The 24,465-nt window shown below is 39.2% G+C and overlaps 1 protein-coding gene across 1 annotated transcript in view; it reads right to left on the bottom strand.

Annotated features, from left to right (window-relative positions):
• Positions 1-12,690: 12,690 nt before the first annotated feature.
• The window catches only part of LOC126236670 (zinc finger protein 431-like), a 57,630-nt gene continuing 45,855 nt past the window's right edge, over positions 12,691-24,465 (bottom strand). Inside the window, exons 3-4 of the mRNA XM_049946154.1 lie at positions 22,154-22,437; positions 12,691-17,714 (exon numbers count right to left, since the gene is read on the bottom strand). Of these exons, the coding sequence (XP_049802111.1) occupies positions 16,967-17,714; positions 22,154-22,437 (1,032 nt within the window). The 3' untranslated portion in view covers positions 12,691-16,966. The remainder of the gene's footprint in view (positions 17,715-22,153; positions 22,438-24,465) is intronic.

Below are 24,465 nucleotides of genomic sequence, written 5' to 3'. Positions count from 1 at the left end.
GGACCTTATGTGCTAATCTTTCCATAAGAGAACTGTCAGATTTTTTCTTTTTTTAATTTTAGAAAAAGCAAAATTAATGATTTACTTAATATCATGCAGGATATAATCTTTTTACATTAATTTATACCTATACTTATTTAGATTGCTTTTTAATCACTAATGTGTCAACTGTTATGCCTCAAACTCATGACAACTGACTAAAAGGATGGAGAGCCTCAGAGTCCTGCTGCCTCCATCTGCTGGTGTGCAGGTGAGTTATTTATACTAATCAATCAGACAATTATGTTGACCTTTGTGTGAACAAGCACACCTAGGTCTCATGATATAGTTCCAAGTAAATTGGTCTTCAACTCCATGTGTAGCATGTTGTGAAAGTTACCAACATAAATAACTTCAACGCACGACAGCTTCTGACGTTTCACATCAAACCACAGAAACATGCGTCTCAGATGCATGTACTACCATCAGTATCTGTGGAAAACGGAGATGTGGGTGGAATTGCAAGAAGTCACATGCAAAAATGTTATATCGGCAGCTTGGGCCTCAGGTTTGGACAAAGTCTGTGATCCCATCCAGTATGATCATTTTTCTGCTCCTGAAACAGGTACCTGTGGTTCATATTGTTCATAGACATTTGCTGGTGCCTAATAGCAAGTTTTGATACACCAGGTGACTATATTTTTTATTTTATCCTCACCCAACTTAAATTGCTTGCTTTCTCATCTAACATTTTCTTCACAGGAGACTTTTGGTTTCTGGGTAAAAATATAGTGTAGGGTAGAAACTGCTAACACATTTTGTATTCTGCTGCACCAAATGTTATAATCAAGGTTATGGATTTAATTTGTTAAGGTTCTCTGACTTTTAAGTATTATGTAAATGAACAATTCAAATAATGCACTATTTTCTGTACAGAGAGATCAGCTAAATTTTATTCAAATCTGTGGAGAGCACACACACCATCATGAAGCCAACCAAATATAGTAAAAACCTGCGATTCTAGACGGAGCGTTTCCTCATCTTGGTCAACTAATGGACTTGCACTATTTGCTTAAATTAATATGTATGCTCCCTAGTTTGTTAGTGGGGAGCATTCTTCTTTTCTGCTAGATTTAGTTTCATGTTTCTGAAATTTTATGTACTCTATAGGCATTATAGTACAAGTAGTGCTAGGGTTAGGATAAAACTTGAAACTTGGAGAATCTCAGTGCTGGTTTCCTAGCCCAATGAGCTAACAGATGTCTAGTGCATAAATTAATTAGAATACAGGAATAAATATGAAGGCTGTTCAAAAAGCATCTGAATTTTATTTATAAAATCAATCTTTATCAAGAGAAAGTGTTTGACATTAACCATCTTCTAAGTAGTTCCCTCCAGCTTCTAAACACCTCTCCCAACACTGCTGGAAGCATTGCTTGAAAGTCTCTTTTGGTATGGTGCACAACGGCATAATGTATTCCCTGTTCTGAAACCTAGTCCCTTTCAGAGTCTTTTTCAGTTTAGAGTAAAGCCAGAAGCCACTCATTCCTAGGTCAGGGGAATATGGAGGCTGACAAACCATAGCTGTATCTTGTTTGGCCAAAGAACTCTAAAGTAATTGAGAACAAAGAGTGGCTGTATTATTGTGGTGGAGGTGCCAACTGCTTGTTGGCCACAAGTTTGCCTGCTTGTGCCTCATCACTTCACGGTGACACAGAACCTCTTGGTAGTATTCCTTACTGATGTTAGTATCTTCTGGGACATACTTACGACTGACCATGCCATTGGAGTCAAAAAAGACAGTCACCATGAGTTTCATATTGCTGCTGCCTTGCTTCGCTGTTTTGGCTCTGGGGGATGACGGATGCATCCAGTGCTATGAGAACTTTGTTTCTGGTTTATTGCCCCAAGGACTCATCATCAATGATCACTGTATTAACCTTTTCAGACCTGAATTTTTCCTGAGGAAGGGAAATTTTTCTTTACGATTTTAGATGTAAGATTTATATAAAGAAATGCATCTCTTTTCAAAACATACTTTGTACACCTGGCTTCATTTTATGGACTAACATAATTAATTACAAAATGTTCTCTATTGTAATAAACAGTAAAAAGATCATTCAATATTTACCATGCAAAATAAAAATAACAATATTCAACTATACAGTGGAATTGTTTTCTAGTGGTCACAAGCTGCTGCACACTGCTACATTGACTTGCTGATATTTTCATAGTGATGCCCAACAGTTGGCAGCACTTGCACATGTTGAAAAGGTTAACATCCACAAATGTGTACCCTTAGGTTTCCATTGGGAAAATATGCTTCTGTTGCAGCTAAGACACAGTAAATGTTTATGTACACAATTTTAGCCAAAAGGTCTGAAAGGGTTAAAAGTTGGGATTACTGTTCACAATATCCAGCATGTCCTGTGCGATCTCCGAAAGAAGTTGCTTCTGCTCAGCTGTTAGCAACTTTGGTACAAATTTTGCTGACAGCTTCCCAAGATCCAAATTTTCTGTCAAATTGGAATGAATAGATTCAATGCTAATTTTAACCTTGTCTACAGGTTTTCTGATTGTGATTCATATATCCTGCATCACCAGGGTCCTTTTGTGATCAGTAACAACATCATTTGTGGATCTAGAGGGCTCAACCGAGTGTGCTTCACTTTTCATTTATGGGCAGCCATATCTGAAGCAGTTGTACCACTCCTTTACCTGTGTGGTGCCAGGATTGTTTCAAACTGAGAATTGACAAGCTTAAAACAACATTTAATGCGATAACTTTGTACCACTTTTTCTGTCATTTTGCCCACAATGCAAAATGCGACAACTACCACTTACACATGTTCACTTGTCAATGGCTAACAAGCGACTGGTTATTTCCTCAGTCATGAAAAAACTCAGGCATGCACACACTCTTTATCTACAAACACAAAGAGTGCATGTGTCCTGATAAAATTGTTGATTTCAACAATAAAAAATAAAGTTGGATAATTTTTGTCAGTCGTCATACAGCGGTGATATGAAGATCATATACAGGAAGGTATGCAGCAATTTAGCCATAGTACTTCTGTGAAAAATGTACCAAACAGAATAATTATGCCCTGCTCTTTTGGCTGCACAATACTGTTCTGATTATCACTTTGCTTTTCTGTGATCGTGTTTCTGTTCGTAGCGTGGAGTTCGAGCAATACTACAGAAACAGAGTCAGTGTATTCTCTAGATTATTGTAAGTTATTTGCCTGTAATTGTATTCATGTTAACAGAACTAAAATTTTATATATGACTGTGCCTCAGCAACAATTAAGCAGTGTAGATTGCCACATGATATTTTAATGTACGACATGAAGCAGTTCATACATGTTAAGTCCTAGATTTCATATTAATTCACAATCTCTTTCCACCTTCTTGGATTCTTTCTTTGCTTATTTCTCTGCAACTTAAATAAACCATTGTGAGTATACGATAAGGCTATATTAAAAGTTTTAAAACCAATTTAACCCATCACTGCTCTGAGAAAAGGCTTTTGCCTGCCTGAATTTTGTCTGCTGAAGTCTGCACTTGGCTTTGATGTGAATTACAATGACAGTCACATCAAATTTAAGCTAATTTTTTGACAATATTATGAAAAGTATAGGCTGCCACTCACCATATAGCGGAGATGTTGAGTTGCATACAGGCACAACAAAAAGACTGTCAAACAAGTAAGCTTTTGGCCAAAAAGACCTTCATCATCATAATTAGACAAAATTACAGACATGCATGTGCACGCACGCATACACACATGATTACAGTCCCTGGCTGCCGAGGCCAGCCAAAGACTGTGGTCATGTGTGTGTGAGTTTTTGTGTGTGTGTGTGTTTTGTCTAATTCTGATGAAGGCCTTTTTGGCCACAAGGTTACTTGTTTTGCAGTTTTTTTTGTTGTGCCTATGTGCGACTCAACATCTCCACTATGTGGTGAGTAGCAATCTATCCTTTTCATAATAGTGCCATTATTCCATCCTGGATTTTCCATTGTTTGATTTAAACTATTTTTTCATATAATAGGGCACAAAATGTATTTGTTCCTTATTTATGTGAAAAACTATTTGACAAGAGAAAATTTCATACCAGATTTTTAACATTTTAGCATGGACCTCATAATTAAATAAGCATTATGTTAATGCAATGTGGCCTGCCATATTTTTTTATGTGGTTGGCAAATAATAACCTATAGTCATAATTACTGAAGCTGATTTTGCGATTTTTATGTGGATATTTTTGCTGCAAAAGAAAGTCAAATGAAGTTGTGGTGTAAGGATATTATGATCAATACATTGCCAGCGAACTATCTAGCAATGGGTGCTAACTGGTGATCCTTAGTTTCTATAACTTTCTACAGTCTCCCGGCCTTTCTGGTGAATAGGGCACTGTCATGATGAAAATGCAAGTTAACAGCATGTACGCGAGGCAATAGTGGGACAGACTGGTTGAGTTAACATGTAATGAAATAGATGTGAGCCAGAAATGCCTTAAGTTGAATTATAAAGCGTTTAATTGTGCGTTGAGGAAAGTACTTAATTGGAATAGAAATGCTGAATCATCCATGGCTTTTTCGGAATGAATGCTCTTTAAAATTTGTCAGTATCATCAGAGGAAGAGTGTGATACAGTTAAACATGCTTTCCATTGCTTAAAGATGAATAAATTAAGTTAAAATCAAACAATGGAAAATTCAGGATGGAATGATGACAATATTATGAAAAGGATAGGTAGCTACTCACCATGTAGTGGAGATGTTGAGTTGCAGACAGGCACAATGAAAAAACAAGCTATACAAGTAAGGTTTCAAACAAAAGGCTTTCTTCTGATTTAGATAATGAATGCATACACACATTAACACAAACACAACTCACACACACATGAACACTGTCTCTGTTGCCGAGGCCAGACTGTGAGCAACAGCACATGATGGGAGAAGCAGTGTGGGTGGAGGGGGCAAGGAGAAAGCTGGGGTGGGGAGGGGGAGGAGCACCACGGTAGGGGTAGGGGACAGTAAAAAGGGTGGGGGGAGGGGGATCACAGATGGATGGAGGAGTGAATCAAGTCAGGCAGGGTTCAAAATTGCTGTTTGGTTAAGTCCGATTGGAGAGATTGGTGACAAAAAAGTGTTTCCACTGCAGGGACCAGGAAAAAGAGAGAAGTCCAGCGTGATTGAATTTAGGAGTCGTGCAAAAATAAGGCCTTTGGAAAGGACTGATACTTCTATGGGATTAATGCTTATGGAGGAAAGGTTCACAACTGTATTTTGGATCTGTTTACATTCTCGATTCTGTATGATGATGAGAGAGAATTTTTGAAGATGGGGTAAAAGTAGTAGGTCTGCGAGGCGGGATTTATCAGCTATGAGGGCGTGCGGGTGGATAGTAGTAGTCCACGGCGGGAGTAGGAGGTGAAGAAGTTGGAAAGTTTTTCAACGTGGCGTTATTGATTCTCTCTTGTTCCTGGAGGCCAATATTTTCAGTGTGTGAGGAAGGAGAGAAGTATTGCAACGAGGTTTGGGCCTGATTCACCTGGTTTTGTAGGACTATGTGGGTGAGGGTGGGCACAGAAAATTGAGGCAGTGGCAGAGAACCTGGTATAGAGCGCAACAGCCAGGCAGGTTATGTTCATTAGAGTGGTCAATCCTACTGTGTACTGTCTAGGAGACTCGGTTGGGTGCAGAATGCACCCACAATCCAAAAGATATGACAGGAAGATTAAGAAATTCCACTTCATGTATGAGAGTCCATACAGGATAACTGTAATGCAACACCCAAACACAGATGAACTGGAATGTCCACAAACGCTGAAACCGTTTGTCAAAGAACACACCGAAAATAATATGCCTGTTGAAGGAGAACCATGAATTGGTGCAACGTCCAATCTTATTTCTAATTTGCTGTTGTTTTTCATGCATAACAGATAGTTGTCAGATACAAACTGTGAAATATTAATTGTCTGAATATGCAGTAGTAGCAACGCCCAGGCAGAGCCTGTTTTAAAATCATTATGTTTTTTGACAGAGAGAGGTAGCGAGTGTTTCAGACTGAGCCATATTGAGTCAGTGTAGGTAAAGAAAATACTATGCAGTGATTACATTGTGCAGAAGTAGCAGTGAAGAAGACCTTTTGGTTTAAAGCATGCCAGTAAGGCCAGTGAATATAGGCTAATTAAGTACTGCGTGCGCAAGTGCGAAAATTCAGCGATACCTGGCATTTAGTGGTGCTTTGGACTGTTTCATGTAGACGTAAAATGAGCAACATGGGCGACGCGACTGCCACCTGTTTACTGAAGGCCCAGTCGGAGATAGTGTAGCCAGGAATAGCATTGCACAGTGTGCCCAGGAGCTAGCATCATAATGATTTTGCAGAGCCTAAGAGGAGGGGGTAAGACCACGCCAGGTGCGTGTGGAAGGTGTGCAACAGATATACCAACAGATGACCATAGGTCCACAGCTGACAGCGTTAAGTGCTACCCAAACAAACAGCATTCCTATGGGAGGGCAACACCCTCCCATTCATTTGACGACAACAACAAAAGTCTACTCAGCAGTAGCTCACTGAATGCATCAACCAAAGCAGGCTGCATTCCCTTCATATATAATCAAGGTTGTGCTACTCATAAGCAAAGCTGTCTGCAAGCCACAAAAGTTGGGCAGCTCACTGAGTTACCCACTGTGTCACTTGATGTGGGCCAGCTTTGCTACCATATGCTGCTGATTTGACAGCAGCACAAGTCCAGCAGGGGCAGGAGGCTACCTGCATCTACTCACACATCTGTTTTTCCAGTACAATAAAAACTTCAGAGTGGAAGTGACTGCAGTGTTTAGAAAATGGCAAGGCATTAATAATGCAGATGTATGTTTTTCTTTGTTTCTCTTACAACAGACACTTTTGCAAAAAGGGTCATCGTGCTAATTCACTGTCGTTTATCAAGCAAAGAAAACTGCAAGTAGCAATATCATCAATGTAGGAAAAGACAGATTGTTACTTACCGGAAAGAAGACGTGCTAAATTGCAGACAGGCACAATTAAAAGACGCTTACATAAAGCTTTCAGCCACAGCCTTCACCTGTAAAAGAGAGAGAAACACTATTCATACACACAAGCAAGCACACCTCATGCACACGACCACCAACTCCAGCATCTCAGGCCGGAATGCAATTGTCATGTGGAATGCAAGTAGCAATCTGGAGAAGGTGGGAAAGGGGAAGGAATGGTAGTGAACGGGTAGGGAGGGACACAAATAGTGTCTGGCAGATTTTGCATGGACTAGATGACAATAGGTGCAGCAGCAGAAGGTTGTGGTGCGGGGAGGTGGAGAAAAAAGGAGAGGACTAGGGAAAGACGGGCTGATGCATTAGCAGAGGGCAGCAAATAAACAGGATGGGAGATGAGAATGGGGATGAGATGGCAAGACAGAGGAGGTGGAACCGAGCGAGGTGGCGCAGTGGTTAGCACACTGGACTCGCATTCAGGAGGACGACGGTTCAATCCCGTCTCCGGCCATCCTGATTTAGGTTTTCCGTGATTTCCCTAAATCGTTTGAGGCAAATGCCGGGATGGTTCCTTTGAAAGGGCACGGCCGATTTCCTTCCCAATCCTTCCCTAACCAGAGCTTGCGCTCCGTCTCTAATGACCTCGTTGTCGACGGGACGTTAAACAATAACCACCACCACCACAGAGGAGGTGGAAACTGTGGGGTGGAGGGTGTGAGGACAGTAGTTACCGTGGGCTGCAGCCAAAATAATTATGGAGCGGAGAATGTGTTGTATGGATAACTCCCATCTGCGCAGTTCAGAAAAGCTGGTGATGGAGGGAAGGATCTGGATGGCTAAGGTAGTGAAGCAGCCATTGAAATCAAGTGTGTTATTTTCAGCTGCATATTTTGCCACAGGGTGGTCTATCGTGCTCTTGGCCGCAGTTTGGCAGTGGCCATTCATCCTGCTGGACACCTGGTTGGTAAGTAGCTGTGCAATAATTGCATCAGAGCTGGTAAATGACATGGCTGCTTTCACACATGGCCTGGTCCCAGTTGGGGTAGAATAAACTTGTGACAGGACTGGAATAGGAATTGCTGGGTAGGTTGGGCAGGTTTTGCACCTGGGCCTTCCACAGGGATATGATCCTTGTTGCAAAAGGCTGTGATTGGGTATGCCATAGGGATAGACTAGGATGTTGTGGAAGTTGGGTGGGTGATGGTACACCACTTAAGGAGGGGTGGGAAGTGTCTTGGATAGGACGTCCCTCATTTCAGGGTTTGATGATAGGTAATCCCTTGTTCAGTATGCCGAGGGTCTCACAGAGGCCTTTACAGACTGACACTTATCCCTGAGACCTAGTCTGACAACGCATCTCCTGTGCCGCTTCCCCTAATACCCCCAATCTCCTGCCCCCCCCCCCCCCCCCCCAAGAACCAGCCACAAAGGAGTGTCCCCTTCATAAACCAGTACAACACTAGACTGGAACAACTGAACCACATGCTTCACCAGGGCTTTGATTATCTATCATTGTGCCCTGAAATGAGGGACTTCCAATCTGAGATTCTTCCCACCCCTCCTAAAGTGGTGTTCCATCACCCACCCAATCTCCTCAACATCCTAGTCCATCCCTGTACCACTCCCAATCCCAACCTCTTGCAACAAGTATCATATCCCTGTGGAAGACACAGGTGCAAAACCTGCCCAACACACTCACCCAACGCTCCCTATTCCAGCCCTGTGACTGGTTTATCCTATCCCATCAGGGGCCAACCCACCTGTGAAAGCAGTCATATCATTTACCAGCTCTGCTGCAACCATTGCAGAACTTTTTATATTGGTATGGGTACCAACCAGAAGTCCACCAGGCTGAATGGCCACTGCAAAACTGTGGCCAAGAGCAAAGTAGACTACCCTGTGGCACAACATGCAGCTGAAGATAACACATCTGATTTCAATTGCTGCTTCATTACCCAAGCCATCTGGTTCCCTCCCTCCACCACCAGCTTTTCTGAAATGCGCAGGTGGGAGTTATCCCTACAACACATTCTCTGCTCCCATAATTATCCCAGCTTCAACCTACAGTAACTAAACTACTGTCCCCACATCCTCCACCCAACAGTTTCCACCCCCTTCTGTACTGTCATCTCCTCCTCATGTTCTCATCTCCCACCCCATTTATTTTCCACTCTCTGCCAACCCATCCACCAGTCTTTCCCTGCTCCTCTCCTTTTTTCCCCACCTCCCTGCCCCATAAGCTCCTGACACTGCTCCTGTTGGGCTCCTAGTCCCTGCGCACTCCACTAGACAGTGTTCATCTCTCTCCCCACCCATACACTACTATCCCTTCCACTTCCCTATCTCCTCCAAACTGCTGCTTGTATCTCATGTGACAGTTGCATTCCAGCCAAAGATGCTGGAGTTGGTGGTTGTGTGTGCATGAAATGTGCTTGCTTGTGTGTAGGAACAGTGTGTCTCTCCCTTTTACCGATGAAGGCTGTGGCTGAAAGCTTTATGTAACTGTCTTTTAATTGAGCCTGTCTGCAACTTAACATGTCTTCTTTACGGTAAGTAACAATCTGTCTTTTCCTACATCATTGTTGTTTATGTATGTCTTGTTTAGTAATAGCATTCTGTCTGGGAATAAACTAACATGAACAATGAAAAGAATATACAATTTACAATTATTCAGCAGCCAGTGCCCAGATTTAGATTATTTCTGGGCATTGATTGCTTAATAATTATAAATTTCAAACCAATGTTTATACTTGCAACTTATGTAGCGGTACATAATGCTTGCAATCTTCCAATCTTCATTATTTACACATCTGGGCTCCTAACAATTTTCTTAACATTTGTTTATTTACACTTGACATATGATATGTACAGAAAATACTTAGTGTAATTTATACTTTTCGATGACAAACATGACTAATTGAAAAAATTACACAGACACACACCTTTAATTACTTACTTAATGTACTACTATATATTTACTGTGTTTTTTCAGAATGTTAAATCTTTCAATATGATTTTCATGTATCCAATTTGTGTGATACTCAGTATTTCATGTATGGTTAACATTTTTATACTAATAATCTCTACTGTGATACCAGTAACTTAAGTCAGAGTAGTAAATTGACATAATTGTTTAGGGATGAATTAGTTGGAGGATTGCTCCATAGAAAAATGTAGCAAAGCCACAGAGGTTCTGTCGAGTGTTTCAATGTCTACGTTATATTTTAATCTACATGGAGTGTTTGTAAACGTCACAGGATTTTGAATTTTATTTTTGACTTAATTTGCATTTTGCAAAACAATTAAGTGTGGGGATGTAAGGATACCATGGGCAGTATCCTTGCACGCTACTACTTAGTACAGGTGCTCACCGGCAAGCTTTAGCTTCTTGAACTTTCTGCTGTGTCCTGCCTTTTCTGGTAGACAGAGCTTTACGCCATCACGATGACAATGCCAGTTGGTAATGAGCATGTGAGACAGTAGCGGGGCAGACATGGTTGTGTGAACATGTAATGAATGAGGCTTGAGCCATAAATATGTGAAGTTGAATTATAAAGTTTTTAATAGTGCACTGAACGAAATATTTCACTGGAACAGAAATGATAATCATCCGCGGCCTTTTTCCCTTTTTTAGAGTGAATGAGCTTTATAATCTGCCAGTATCACTAGAGGAATGTGTAATGTGTGTGATACAGTTAGATGTGTTTTCCACTGTTTGAAGATGAATAAGTTAATGTAAAAGACGTCATCTTTTATTTCAGAAAAACCTTACCTGCTGTTATGGTTAATTACAGCTATGTCAAGCGCAGTTAGGCTGCAATTTGGTTTTCTAAATGATTATGGCTGAAGTAAGTGTTTCACCATATAGTCCAATAGCCAATCATTAAAATCACGATCAGATCTCTTAAAATTATGAGGCGAGAGCTAACAGTGGCACAAGTTGTCATATGGTGCACTGGTGCATACTGTTAAATGTTAGTCACATAGTTGGTTTATCATACATACATCAATTAAAACAATTCTAAATTATGTCAATATGTTAATCCTTTCACTGTACCAAGCACTGCATAGTGTACCTTTAAATATACTTAACACTAATGATGACATACGTGTTTAACAAACAGTGAAGAAATCATAAAATGAAAATTCCAAAGATTAGCTTGTCCTAGTAGAGCCTAGTTACCATATTGTGGTCGCTTTTCAAGATTGTATAACTGAGCTCTGTTACTGCAAAAGAAACAGGGATTATATACAAGACAGCTCCTTACAGGATGGAAACAGAATGCAGATTTAAGTGTAAAAAACCAGGAAGAAGGTGATATTTAGTCCCAGTGGACACTTGCACAATCGAAAAATGTTCCGGCACAGCAGATTCTTGTAATATTTAGTTGTTCCTTACATCTTCACCGACCTCATACTCATAGTGTTATCCAGAACGTGTTTCACAGATTGCGTGTAAGATATGGTTGTGGCAATGCACGGTTTTTCATAAAGCATACAATAAAGTTGTCTTTTAATTTTTAGTTACAGAGCAATTATTGCAGATATCAACAGATAACCTGCTGGTATCCACAATCACGCACACTTTTTCCACGCAAGGTAACAATTACTGCAGATATTCACATCCACGCAGACCTCTAGCTGTTTGAAGAGTTCTGTGTGCCATAAGGCAAATACCTAGGTTTGCTCCTCAGTATAAAACAACGTTTAAATGCACACACTTCCATTTGGCTGTTATGTTTCAAAAGTTGTCTTCCGCAGAATTTAAATAGCAGGATGTGGGAATATGTAGTTAAACAGAATTTCATGAGTGCAGTAGTGTAAACTGTGTGACACTTTTCTCAGAGTAATGTGTATTTCCTTAATGCAGCCATCGTATGTACAATACTGTTTTAAAACTGAAGTTAATGTGTAACTGTTGAGTGATCTTTCAAGATGAAAAAAGAAAAGATTATGATGTAATGACAAGTTATTTGTAATATCTCATTCTAGAATAATATATTAATATATTACGACCATGGGTATTCCAGGAAGGAAGGAAACACAAAACAAGAAAAGATAACCTATCACTTGTAGTGAATGAGTGGTGCAGTCACACTTTAAACATCACAAAATCACACTAACCCACAGAGACATCTCTGCAGCCATGGCGATCATGTTTATGAGTGGCTTTTGGGAGAGGTGAATCAGGTTGGCAGGGAAAGGATTGGAGATGTCAGGATGGGAGACGACACTGGGACAAGGAGGGCTATTGGGAAGTAGGAGATGAGATGGACTGCTCTCAGCAGCAGTGGCAAAATTCATGTAACGATCACACATAAGATGGTGGAGAGACTACTACAAAAAGAACAAAAACTCAAAAGTGAAGTGTTTCTGATACTTTCTATGCCCATTATTCACCTGCACGAGAGTGGTCATCGTTTCTAATTTTTTTTTTTTTTGAACTGACAGTAAACTTCAGTGGTGCCTCCACATATAGAAAGTGCTAAAAAACTGGACAGTCTGCTAAGTGTCCAGCAACCTCATTTTCATTTGATACAAACATGCTGAAAGCTGTGTCTCATGGACTTGCATATTCAGTAACAGTAAATGGCATCCTTTTTGGGATGGCTGCTCACAAAATAATTTTCCTTATAGAAAAATAAGAGTAATGAAGAGAGTACAAATGCAATCAACCACCACATATATATTCAAAAAAATAAATACATTGCCAGTGCCCTGTATTTACACTCTACAAACTCTCCTTTCTCCAAAAAAAATGTAAATCTGTTTGTGACAAATGGAGAAATGCACAACCATAACATGTGAATCAAGGCAAACATTCATCTGATGTGCCAAAAATTCAACAGAAATCATGATGTGATGACAAATACAGGCAAGCCCACTCTTCAACAAACTATGCCCATCAATCAAAAGAAAACCAATACTTTATACTGAAAAGCAAACGAAATCCTAATGAAGCAAACATTTTATTCAGTTGCTGAGTACCTGAAAGCAAACTTCTTATATGACCCCAACCTCATGCCATACATAATTTAAATCTTGAAAAAAGTATGTTCTGAAAATATTAATTTCCTTTCTATCGTATCCTGTTAGAATCATACATGTACTAGTTGTCTTGTATACTGTACATCCGTACATTATACGATGCAAGGGCTAAGCAAATAAATAAAGTAAAATTTAACATATGATGCATTTTAATGTAAAGAGGCATCTAAATCACTGGGTTTCATTTTAATTAGAAATGAAATTAGGTAGATATTTATACTTTGTACAATAATGACTGGCAAATGTTATAAATAGCTTATCAGTTTGCCAAATTAATATAAGCTCTGCTTGAAAGAAAGACATTTACAGAGACCTATACTACAAAAATACATACATATCTGAAACCTAAGTGCAGAACTTTAAGTAATATCATTCAAGCAATTTTTGCTCTTGAGGAAGTTTTCCCCCTTGAGAACATGTTCAGGTTTTTCTTATTACAAAATTCAATGTTCAGTACTGTGACACATGGTCATTAATTCAGCAGACCAACTGATAAACTCTGCATCACAAAATATTTCATAAAATATAATCCTATCAAATAGACTAGTAATACAGATATGGTACAAAAAGTCACAAATTCAGCACATCAAAATTGGAGTTTATTCCATTCAGTCACTGATATGCTGTGAATTTATGGATGATTACGCATACAATATAAATCTGAGCATTATACAAAAATCTGATGTCATACACATGTCATAAATTTTAGATGGTGAGTAAAATCCAATAAAAAGTTCAAAATAATATCATTTTATCTATTTAAAGCTTCAGTCCCTTTCTGCAACTTGCTATCACAGTAACTTTGCAAGTGCAGGAATCCAGTTCATTAATTCCCATCACACTTCTCATTAAACAGCTTTCGTCTTATAAATTCTAGAAATATGTCTCCAATACTGAACAGAACTTCAACATATCTAGCTGCTATAAAATATAATTTTCTTAAGTACTACAGTTTTCAACACAATAACTGCATGGACTTTACACCATCACTGATTTTAAATCATGAGATGGCATCCAAAATAACTAATGTGTTTTGTCTGTATATATCCATACTATTTGGATATTGCACAGTTCTCCCTGAGTTTAAGCAAATTCTTCTTTATTCCTATGACATATCCCACTACTTCATACTCTATTAATTAACGGCACATACTTGAGATTACAAACCATTTCATATATATGTAAGGGTGTGTTTAAAAGCAATTCCTCTGAAACTTTTATGTGAAAACTCTTACGAGTTTGTCCACATATGGAGTGCCCTCTCCTACAGCATGGCAATGCCAGACCACACGAGTGCTGGAACTTCTGCAACAATGCAACTCCCTCGTTTGATTGTCACTGATGATCCTCCATACGATTTGCATAAGTTTCCAAAACTTAAAAGAGCACCTTTGGGGACTTCACTTAGATACTGATGAAGTGGTGCAAACATTCTACAGTGATGGTATCAACAAAATGGTCTCTCATTGGGAGAAATGTGTTCTTGCCAGGGTGACTATGTTGAGAAAAAAAATATGTAGACATCAAGATTAAAGATGTTGAAGGTTAATAACATTTGTTTCATTTAAAAAGCTTTAAGAGTTTTCACATAGACAATACAGAGGCATTATCATTTTTCAGAACACACTTGTGTGTGTGTGTGTGTGTGTGTGTGTGTGTGTGTGTGTGTCAGAAAGAGAAAGAGAGAGACCAAATTAATTCCTAATTCTCTTGCACAGAGTTAACAAACACACTAATGCAAATATCTGCTAATAGAAATTCACAAAGTGCTATTAGTTGTTGGAGGAAGATAGTACAACTGTGCTCGCCCACTGTCAAGACCATGTCTACAAGGAAATACTACAGAAATTGAGGGATTGTTGAAATACAGCACACCTGTGAAAAGATTTAAATGTCAAAAGCTGCTTTGGATGTCATATTAAGTGTTACGCAGTCATTGTGTTCTAGTATACACCACAAGGTTTTTGTCAGTTGAATTTCTTATATCAGCACAAGAAAATGTGGGTGGGATATGACAAAAAATAAGAACATTCTCAAATAGTCAGAGGGATACAAAATGGTGAATGAAATAAAAATTCTGCAATTTAGTATGAAAAAAAGCCTACAACTTTTAAACACAAAGCATTCTCTCCAGCACTTTATACTTTCTCGACAGACTAAGCCAGAAAGCTCAGTAATTTCTGCTACGAACAACAAGCACTCAACACGACTCTGTTTCGTTTTGGGTAAAAGAGAAGGGTTATGATAAACAAACAAACACTTAGCAAAAAAAAGTATTTCAATTATTCAAGTCATTTTGGAGGCCTTTTGTTTGTGTGTTTCAAAATGAGTGATGAAGCAATGACTCAACAGAGAAAAGGTACAGCTCCCCATTATAAAGCACCCAGCACATTCGTGGAACCAGCACTGCAAAAGGACAGCAGAGCTTGCTTTCTCACACAGCTCCTATCATAAAGGCAATCACAGCTGGACGGAGCTTCCACACTCCACAGACTCTTCTCTTACAAACTATGGAAAGGATTCACAATAGTAACCAACTGATTCTACATTTCTCGGCTGAAATAATCTACATGTGCTCTGTGTGTTCATGCTCCAAACTGATTCTGATTTATGGGACTGAACCTGCAGAATTCCCTGTAACCTTCTACTTGTCTATTAATGTCTACAGCCATAAAACATTTTTCACCGATCTGTTATGCACAGCTGATGGTAACTCAATACTTTAACATTATGCCACTATGGTTTTGAAACTAACTACTGCAAATGATCCTTGATGTGCACATAAACATTCTAATTTTCAAGGGAATTTTCCTTTCTGAGAAGATTCACATACAATTTGCAGTAATTTTATTGAGTGCTGGGCTCCCTCGTTCTGGATTTGTAGAAGTGTGAAGATGGGCCATAACAATACTGTGTATAATACTGTGGGCATTCCAAAGTGAATACCATGTTGTGATGTGTTGTTTGTGTGTTTCAAAATGAGTGATGAAGCAATGACTCACGAGAGAAAAGGTGGAGCTCCCCATTATGAAGCACCCAGCATATTTGTGGAACAATCACAGCAAAAGGACAACAGAGCTTGCTTTCTCACACAGCTCCTACCCTAAATACAATCATTGAGCTGGACAGAGCTTCCTTACTCTTACTTTACCAACTATAAAAGTACTTGCAATAGTATCCAACTAATTCTCCATTTCTTGGCTGAAATAATCTATATGTGCTCTGTGTGTTCATGCTCCAAATTGATTCTGATTTCTGGGACTGAACCTCTTCATCTCCTGTCGGAATTTCATATATGCTAGTTTCTAACTTCTGCTATAACTATGATATTCAGTGCCAACAGACCTTTATAACTTCCAATACTTTCCTCCCTTTCATCCACAAATGTTATGATTTCTTTCTAGACACATCCCTAATGTCGACTGCAAAACGTATCTCCTGCTAAATTAGTAACAATTCCCAATGGATAAGTTGAATGACATATTGACTTCACGTATTTCATATTTTTTTCTGATACACTTGCAAGACAATGATGAAAATATGTCTATAACAATATTTTACTTTCTGCTGCCTCAATTGAATTGATGACATTGTTTTAACTGGTATGCCTGATTTTGTTTTTTCTGTGTCATAGTGGCAAACCAATAAATAGTTTTATAATCAGAATGCTATGAATGGAAATTTCATTGGATTGTTCTCTGATGTTCTCTCACACTGCATAAATCTGATATGGTAGAACACGAAGATATGACCGAAACACTTCACTTTTACAACTAAGTGTTGCAAAATGTAAACTGACCTTCATAATCTCCTTGAGGTTGCTACAACATTCTCTGTGAAGAGATAACACTGTCCTTGTCAAAGCATTGACTGAAAGCACCAATCCCAACTTGATCTAAGGAAGGACTCAAAAATTTTCAGCTTTCACCAGAAGAAAACATATTCACTCGAGACTGTGTAACTGAATGATGATTTGTTAAATGTGGAGCATGACTGTTTGCCACAAGATGATGTGGTGCAGCAGCTGCTAAGCAAGATGCTAGTACGTTTCGACCAGTGCCTATGCTTACTCCAACACTGTGGTTTTGAGTACTGTGCCCCAAAGATGGCATCTCTGTAAGAAGCCGATGCTGTGCTGTTCCATTTATACCTGCACTTTGCATTCCTACCTTAACTTGTGGAACTCCATCTAACAAGTTACCTGCTCCATCTTCTGCCCTCACACCACCATTTCCACCAAAAATAATTTGATGCCAATTTTGCTGGTGCTGGTTTGGAACACCCAGAGTCTGATGAGCTGCTGCAGCTGCCAGGAGTGGATGTGCATGGGGATGACCATGTGAATGAGCTGCTGTCACCTTTGAACCATGAGTGTGACTATGTTCATGCTCTGGTCCATGTGTTTGTCCATGAACTGTGTGAAGTAAAAGTGGGCGGTGCTGATGAGCAGAAGTGGGTGCTACATTATGCAAGTGGGGTTGACTCAGTGTCACTGATGGCATCATAGTACCCAGATCACTGGCTGTCTGTTTACTTGACTCTTCAGTCATAGTATGACCTATCCATTTTTGGTTGTCTTCTGACTCTCCTAGCTTATTGTGACAGAGAGCCATGTGATGATCCAACTTCGGTCTTCGGTCGAATCTCGCTCCACACAACTGACACCTGCCAGCAAAGTCAGACAGTTACAGAATTTCAATATGAAAGGTAAGAAATTCATTCATTTAAGAATTAGTGATGCCAAATGATGCAAATAACTTTGTACTGATAGGTTGTTTAACTAAGCTTATATTACATGATAAATTACTATGAATATTTCTCATTAAGTAGAGTAACTGATATGAAAGGTTACAGCATATGGCACAAAAACCACGAGAAACGTAAATCAGGAAAGCTGGACTGAGATTCAAAGCCTGCTTCTCCCAAATATTAATACACTGGCTAAACAAATGCGCTGCTCGACTCAGTTGATAGGAAGGTATTGAAACAAAGGAAGATGAGGCACATGATCTTCTGATTAAAAGCTATATCGGATACAAGAGCTACATTAACACAAGTATACAACAAAAGCCAGTATACCAATGAATAACAGTAACAATGTAACACCATGGGACAAATGAAGGAAATGGTAATACAAAAAATGTTCATCTTCTAAGAAACAAAATTGATGATGTGGACTGGAACAAACCGTCAAAGATCTTGAAATACAACCAATGAAGACAGAATAGAAGGAAACAAACAAGACTGATTTTGCATTCTGTCAACAACACTGACAAAACATATCTCCTGCTAAATTACTAAAAATTCCCAATGGATAAGCTGAATGACAGATCAACTTCACATACTTCATATTTTCTTCTAATACACTTTCAAGACAGTGATGAAAATATGTCTGTAGTAACATCTTACATTCAATTGCCTCAACTGAACTGATGCATTGTTTTAACTGGTATGCCTGATTTTGTTTTTTATGTGTAATAGTGGCAAACCAGTAAATACTTTTAGAATGAGAATGCTATTAACGGAAATTTCATTGAAATGTTCTCTGTTACAGAACATACAAGCTAGGCTTGTGGAAGGAAATTAGCTACTTCCATTCCAACAGCATTTGCCTTGAGCAATTCTGGGAAACACAGAAAAACTAAATGTGGATGCCCACATGGGAATTTGAACTGCCATCCTTGTAACCGGGTAGTCAGCTCCCTCTTTTTAAGAAACCAAACAATTTTGAATGTGTACAAAACCCAATCTGTGAACACAGAAATAAAAACAAATCTAGAGTTAGGAAAGGGGTAGGAGTAGGACAAGGTATCTTCCATTCATACCATTTATTTAATCTTTTCACTGATAGAGCATTGAAAAATTAACATTGTCAAAACCAATATGATGATGCTCCAGAAACGAAAAGAAAAATGAATGGCTGACAAAAGTTAGCATAAATAAAGTGCAACATATAGGAAACTTCTACACAGTATAGTACAAAAGACAACTGAGCTGCATGAAAATAAAAGTGATTATGTCATCAACAACAAGATGGGTAGATCACATAACTAATGAGGTGGTGTTGAATAGAACTGGGGTAGTATTGGAGTAGTATTGGAGGGCAGCGTGGAGGGTAAAAATCATAGGAGGAGACCAAGAGATGAATACACTAAGCAGATTCAGAAGGATGTAGGCTGCACTACGTACTGGGAGATGAGGCAGCTTGCACAGGATAGAGTAGCATGGAGAGCTGCATCAAACCAGTCTCGGGACTGAAGACCACAACAACAACAAATACAAATATACAAACTGCTTTGTATGTAAAGGAAGAAACATGAGTTTGTTAAGACATTTCTCTCAGATGTTATGCTGTATCATTGTAAAACCACTGAGAGAATTATGATGGAAATAGGAATGATAAGAATGAAGGTAAGCTGTATAGAAAAAATCCAATGAAAATGTTTTACATGATATGAAGTAGAAAATCTCATGGATACTACTCAGAAGCAGGAAACAACATTGTTTGGCCATTTACTGAGACCTATTAGGTTTTTAGTAAATATGTGTGTGTGTGTGTGTGTGTGTGTGTGTGTGTGTGTGTGTGTGTGTGAGAGAGAGAGAGAGAGAGAGAGAGGAGAGAGGAGGAGGGGGGAGCAAGGGGGGGAGCAAGGGGGGGGGGGGGTAATTCTGGAACAAACTAAACATCAAGATTATTGAGAAAAGCAGAGCACCATAAAATGAAAATAAATGGCTGCTGTGACAAGTTCAGGAATTCACAAATCTTGATGACAAGGCCATTAAAGGGGGAGATCAACTTCAGATAGGGCAAGGATCGTAAAGAAACAGACCAAATCCTTTTCAAAGAAACCATGTCATCATTCATCTTAACTGATTTGGAGAAACAATAAGTAATCTCAATGTGATGGCACAACAGATATCTGAAACCTGTCCTCTCTGTTTGAAGTGATAAGGGATGACATTTGTAACAACAACATGAAAATAATAAGGACAGTAGATGTTCAACTAGACAAAGAAGATTAGGAGATGACAGAAACAGATAGTTACAGAAGGAAATGTCACAAGAGACAGAATCAATGTACACAGCATAAGTGCTAGACCCCTCTAGATGGATATGGTGGCAAGTTGAGGAGAAAGGAAGCTGATATAAATATAACAAGGCTTGGCTAAAGAGCACTTATGGTGTAGGTGGCTCTTATGTTGTGCATGGATGTTGGCAATTCATTGACGTTGGTCACAAGCAACCTGGTGATACTACTCGGTACCCTGTGGCAATCAATAAATCTAACGATTTCTTTTGGCAGAAGATATGAATTGGTTGTATTTGTTTTTGATATGACAAGCACCAGAATAACTTTTACTGATCTGGTTATTATGAATTTTAAGGTTGCTTACTGATTTTTGTATTTCTTTGGTGACTGTAAAAACTAAGATGTGCATACGCGCTGACCTGTACTGAAATCTGAGGCCTATGTTATGTTGGAATGTGAATTTGGTTGAGAGTTGGTGAAGTCAACAAATGTGAAAATAAGCTGGTGAAGCCAAAGAATGTGAAAGTAAAAAAAATGTGCTTGTGGTGAGAGACTGAGAGCTTAGTCCAAGATCTAGGTCTAGATCATGTTGGAATGTGGTAATTTTTTTTTGAGTTGGTGAAGCCAACAAACCTCAACACGAAAATAAGGTTGCCATATAGTTTGATGTCTAGCATAGCTTGAGATATACATTCGTCATTGCAATACTCTATCTGTATGTCTTATTTCCAACTTTGCCACAAATTCCAATGATGCAGTTAAGTTCTAACTTTATATAACAAAAATCAACTAACTTTATTTATGAACCATGGAAAATTACCAACAAGAATCTCACTGGCTACCTACATCTCACTCATGATGCACCATGTCAACTTCTTGAGATTCATCGTGCAAATCATTACCAACAACAGCACACAACGTAAAATCTGCAGACACCATGAGAGCATGTTTGCATAAGGCTTGAGCAAGTGAAGAGAGTACAGCAACAATGAAATGCAGACAAGCCAAATGTAACAAAGAAGGTAGGAGAATAAATAGATAAACTGCCAAAAAGATAGAGTTGCAAATGCTAACTAGACTGTTGTGATGCATGGACTTAGAGCTATTATCTCAGTGAATGCTGCAGAAAGTTTCTGTTGCTAACAAGCTTAAGATCATATATTTTTGCTTGAACTTAATGTATTTTCATTACAGCAATAAGTTAAATTTTTAATTGTTACATTTGTGCCATCAGCCCAATTCTTGGAATTTAACGAGGTTATCACAAGTCAAGCAATTTGTAAGCAACAATAGAAAAATGTATATAATGAAGTGCTATACACAAAACCTTCAACAGATAGAGAAAAAGGTTGTTGCTCTTTCTTAGATATGTCAACTAGGCATAACACTAATAAGTTCAGGCTTAAACCTCTAGGACTACATGTTACTCAGCATGAGTAAAGTTAGTGTAGTGTCTCAGCAACATGATTTACTACAATATCTGACATGTCTAGTCAGTAGTAGGACACACGTCGGTCAGTTGCAGTATGAAGCAACTAATGTCACTGATGCGCACCAAAGTGTTATTTAATTTCATGAACATATAGTTACACTGCAAAATGAAGAGATTCTCTACGATAAGGGAAGGTTGCCAACAAGCAACTACAGTCTGAGGTGATCATTATCTCTTTCCCTCAGCCCTGTGAGATAGTGAGCAAAATGCATTTCAGCTCTAATGAGCTTTGCACTAGTTATTTTGTTACCATTAGACAAGAATAATGAAAATGGATATGAACAAAAAAGTCTGAATATATGTATATTGACAAATCAACTTTTCATCCAAAAATGCAAACATGATTACATGGACTGTCCTATCCATAATACAATTACATGTCCACATTCAATAGTAACACTTGTGAAAGAAGAAAAAACAGATGTATTCTGTCATGCTTAAATGACTTGCTGTTATAGAACACTAGCTATGAAGCCCACCTGAAGGATTACGAGCAAGTAATCACATATGACATAATCGACTTTCAAATACGACACATCAATTTTCCTTTAAAGACTTTCAGGATAATGCTTTTTATGTACCTGTGATGTTTCTTGTAGCCTCCATCTCTTACACCAGAGTTAGAGCTAGTGTCATGGACTCGTGTATGAGCAACTAAGTTGTATCTCTCGGCAAAACGTTTTCCACATGTCTGGCACTGATAAGGTCGCTCTCCTGTGTGGACTCTTGAGTGTCGCTTAAGGTGTGATCCCGACAGCAGTGCCAAGCCACAGAGACCACATTTGTAACTCTTCTGACCAGTGTGGGCCAATGTGTGCATATTGAAACTTGTATGATGTACAAATCGCTTTCCACAAAGTTCACACTGTAAAATATACAACATGCAACTGTTAGATAAAGAATGTCAAGAACAAACAAACAAACAGTTGAATTATGATTAAAAAGAGAGGATTCCCCAAGTAATACAAGAGAAATCACGCCAATACATTCATCCTAAGCCTTTCCCATTATATATATATATATATATATATATATAAAGATATTCTCTCTATGAAGAATTGTGGTTGTGCTATTACACCCTTCTATTTTAGAATCTGAAGATGACTAATATATGGCCAAAATTGATGATTGTTACTGTATTACAAATGTGATTGTGTTTAAAATTAAAAAAATAATTTCCTGTTCGGATGCAATGGGCTTCCATATTAATTTATTTGGCAATTTCTAATACTGTAACTTTTGATGGATGGATATGGTGTTATGGGCGCTCAAAAGTGTAGTCTTTAGCGCCCGAACGGAAACAACAACGGACGAGTGTCACTAAAATGCAGAAAGTGCAGAAATAGGATTAAAATTATAGGTGAAAGTCTACAGAGGCAGTTTGCACGTCAACAGTAGCAAAGAGGAAAGCAGCACATAATGAGGAGAACTGCAAGAGAACGGAGGGGAAGGGGTAAAATGAAAGACATAGCGCATGTTTGGAACTGGCCTATTACAAGAATAAAAAAGGAGTGGTAAGCCACTCGGCAACACACTAAAAATTCCAACCTAAAATTCTTGGCTGAAGCCCAGAAACATCACAGTACCTTAAAACTTTCTTGACACTCGCCTCGTCATCGGCTAAAATCGAGGGCAGATCCCCACTAATATTAACTTCCGCCCTGACAAAAGATATAAATCACACTCAACTAAAATGTGGCGTACAGTGATTCGTACGCCACAGGCATCACACAGAGGGGGTTCCTCTCGCCGTAGTAAGAAGGCATGCGTAAGAGGACAGTGCCCTATGCGAAGACGTGTAAGGGTCACTTCGTCACACCTAGGTGACCGGCAGGAGGAACACCACGGCTGGATGGTGGGTTTCACCAACCGCAGCTTATTTTCCCTCACCGCCAGCCATTCCTCCTCCCACAATTGCATATACTTCTGCCGCAGCACAGAAACGACACCTTGCAAAGGAATAGAACATTGTGTCACATCCGGTAACCTGCAGGCGTCCTTGGCAGCTCTGTCAGCTTGTTCATTTCCCCGTATGCCCACATGCCCTGGCACCCAGCAAAAGGACACTTGCTTGCCCTGTCGTTGGAGGATGTACAGTTGGTCGTAAATCAGCTGTTCCAACTTCTCCGCTGGGTACAGGTTCTGCAGTGACTGTAATGCGCTCAGTGAGTCAGAGCAAATTAGGAAGTGTTTGCCCTGAGTAAACCGTATCTGCTCCAATGCCTTCAGGACCGCGTGAAGTTCTGCGGAAAAAACAGTGTATTCCTGGGGAAGGCGAATCCTGATGACACGGTCGGGGAACACGACTGAGCAGCCAAGAAGATCCCCCTGTTGGGATCCATCAGTGTAGACTACTGTAAAATCATGACGCCTGTCTAAAATGTTAAAAAACAAAGATTTGAAAGTAAAATCTGATGGACTGTCTTTCTTAAAATTTGCCAAATCTAAAATCAGTGTGGGTCTCTGGAGGAGCCAAGGTGGATATCTGCTCCAACCTCGACGTGAAACATTAAAACCGGCCACACCCATCTCTAAAAGGCAATCCTTTACACGAATCCTTGTCGCTCGTTGCCGGTTGCGAAACTTTTAGTCCCCCTTCGAATCAATGTTATACAACAAAAGTTCATGCTTTTTAAAAGCCAACTTCTGGATTCCACAAATACTAAAAATAATTTCTTTAGCAATATCGTTTAATATAGCCTCTAACTACCACAGTGATTGCGACTGTCAGCTTCTAACATGCCCTGGGTGGTGCATCAAAAACTGAAATAAGCAAACAATGTTATATCATGCCCTAACAGTCCATGGGTGTACAGCCAGTCCATAGTGTCCAATGGGCACAATATTTCAGCAACCAGACATGTTGCCATCGTCAGGTGTGCTGACGAACTGA

This window comes from Schistocerca nitens, chromosome 2 (genome assembly GCF_023898315.1).
Source record: "Schistocerca nitens isolate TAMUIC-IGC-003100 chromosome 2, iqSchNite1.1, whole genome shotgun sequence".
NCBI classification, from domain to species: domain Eukaryota; kingdom Metazoa; phylum Arthropoda; class Insecta; order Orthoptera; family Acrididae; genus Schistocerca; species Schistocerca nitens.
Note: the sequence above shows the minus strand (reverse complement) of the source record. Positions and strands in the feature narration are given on the sequence as shown.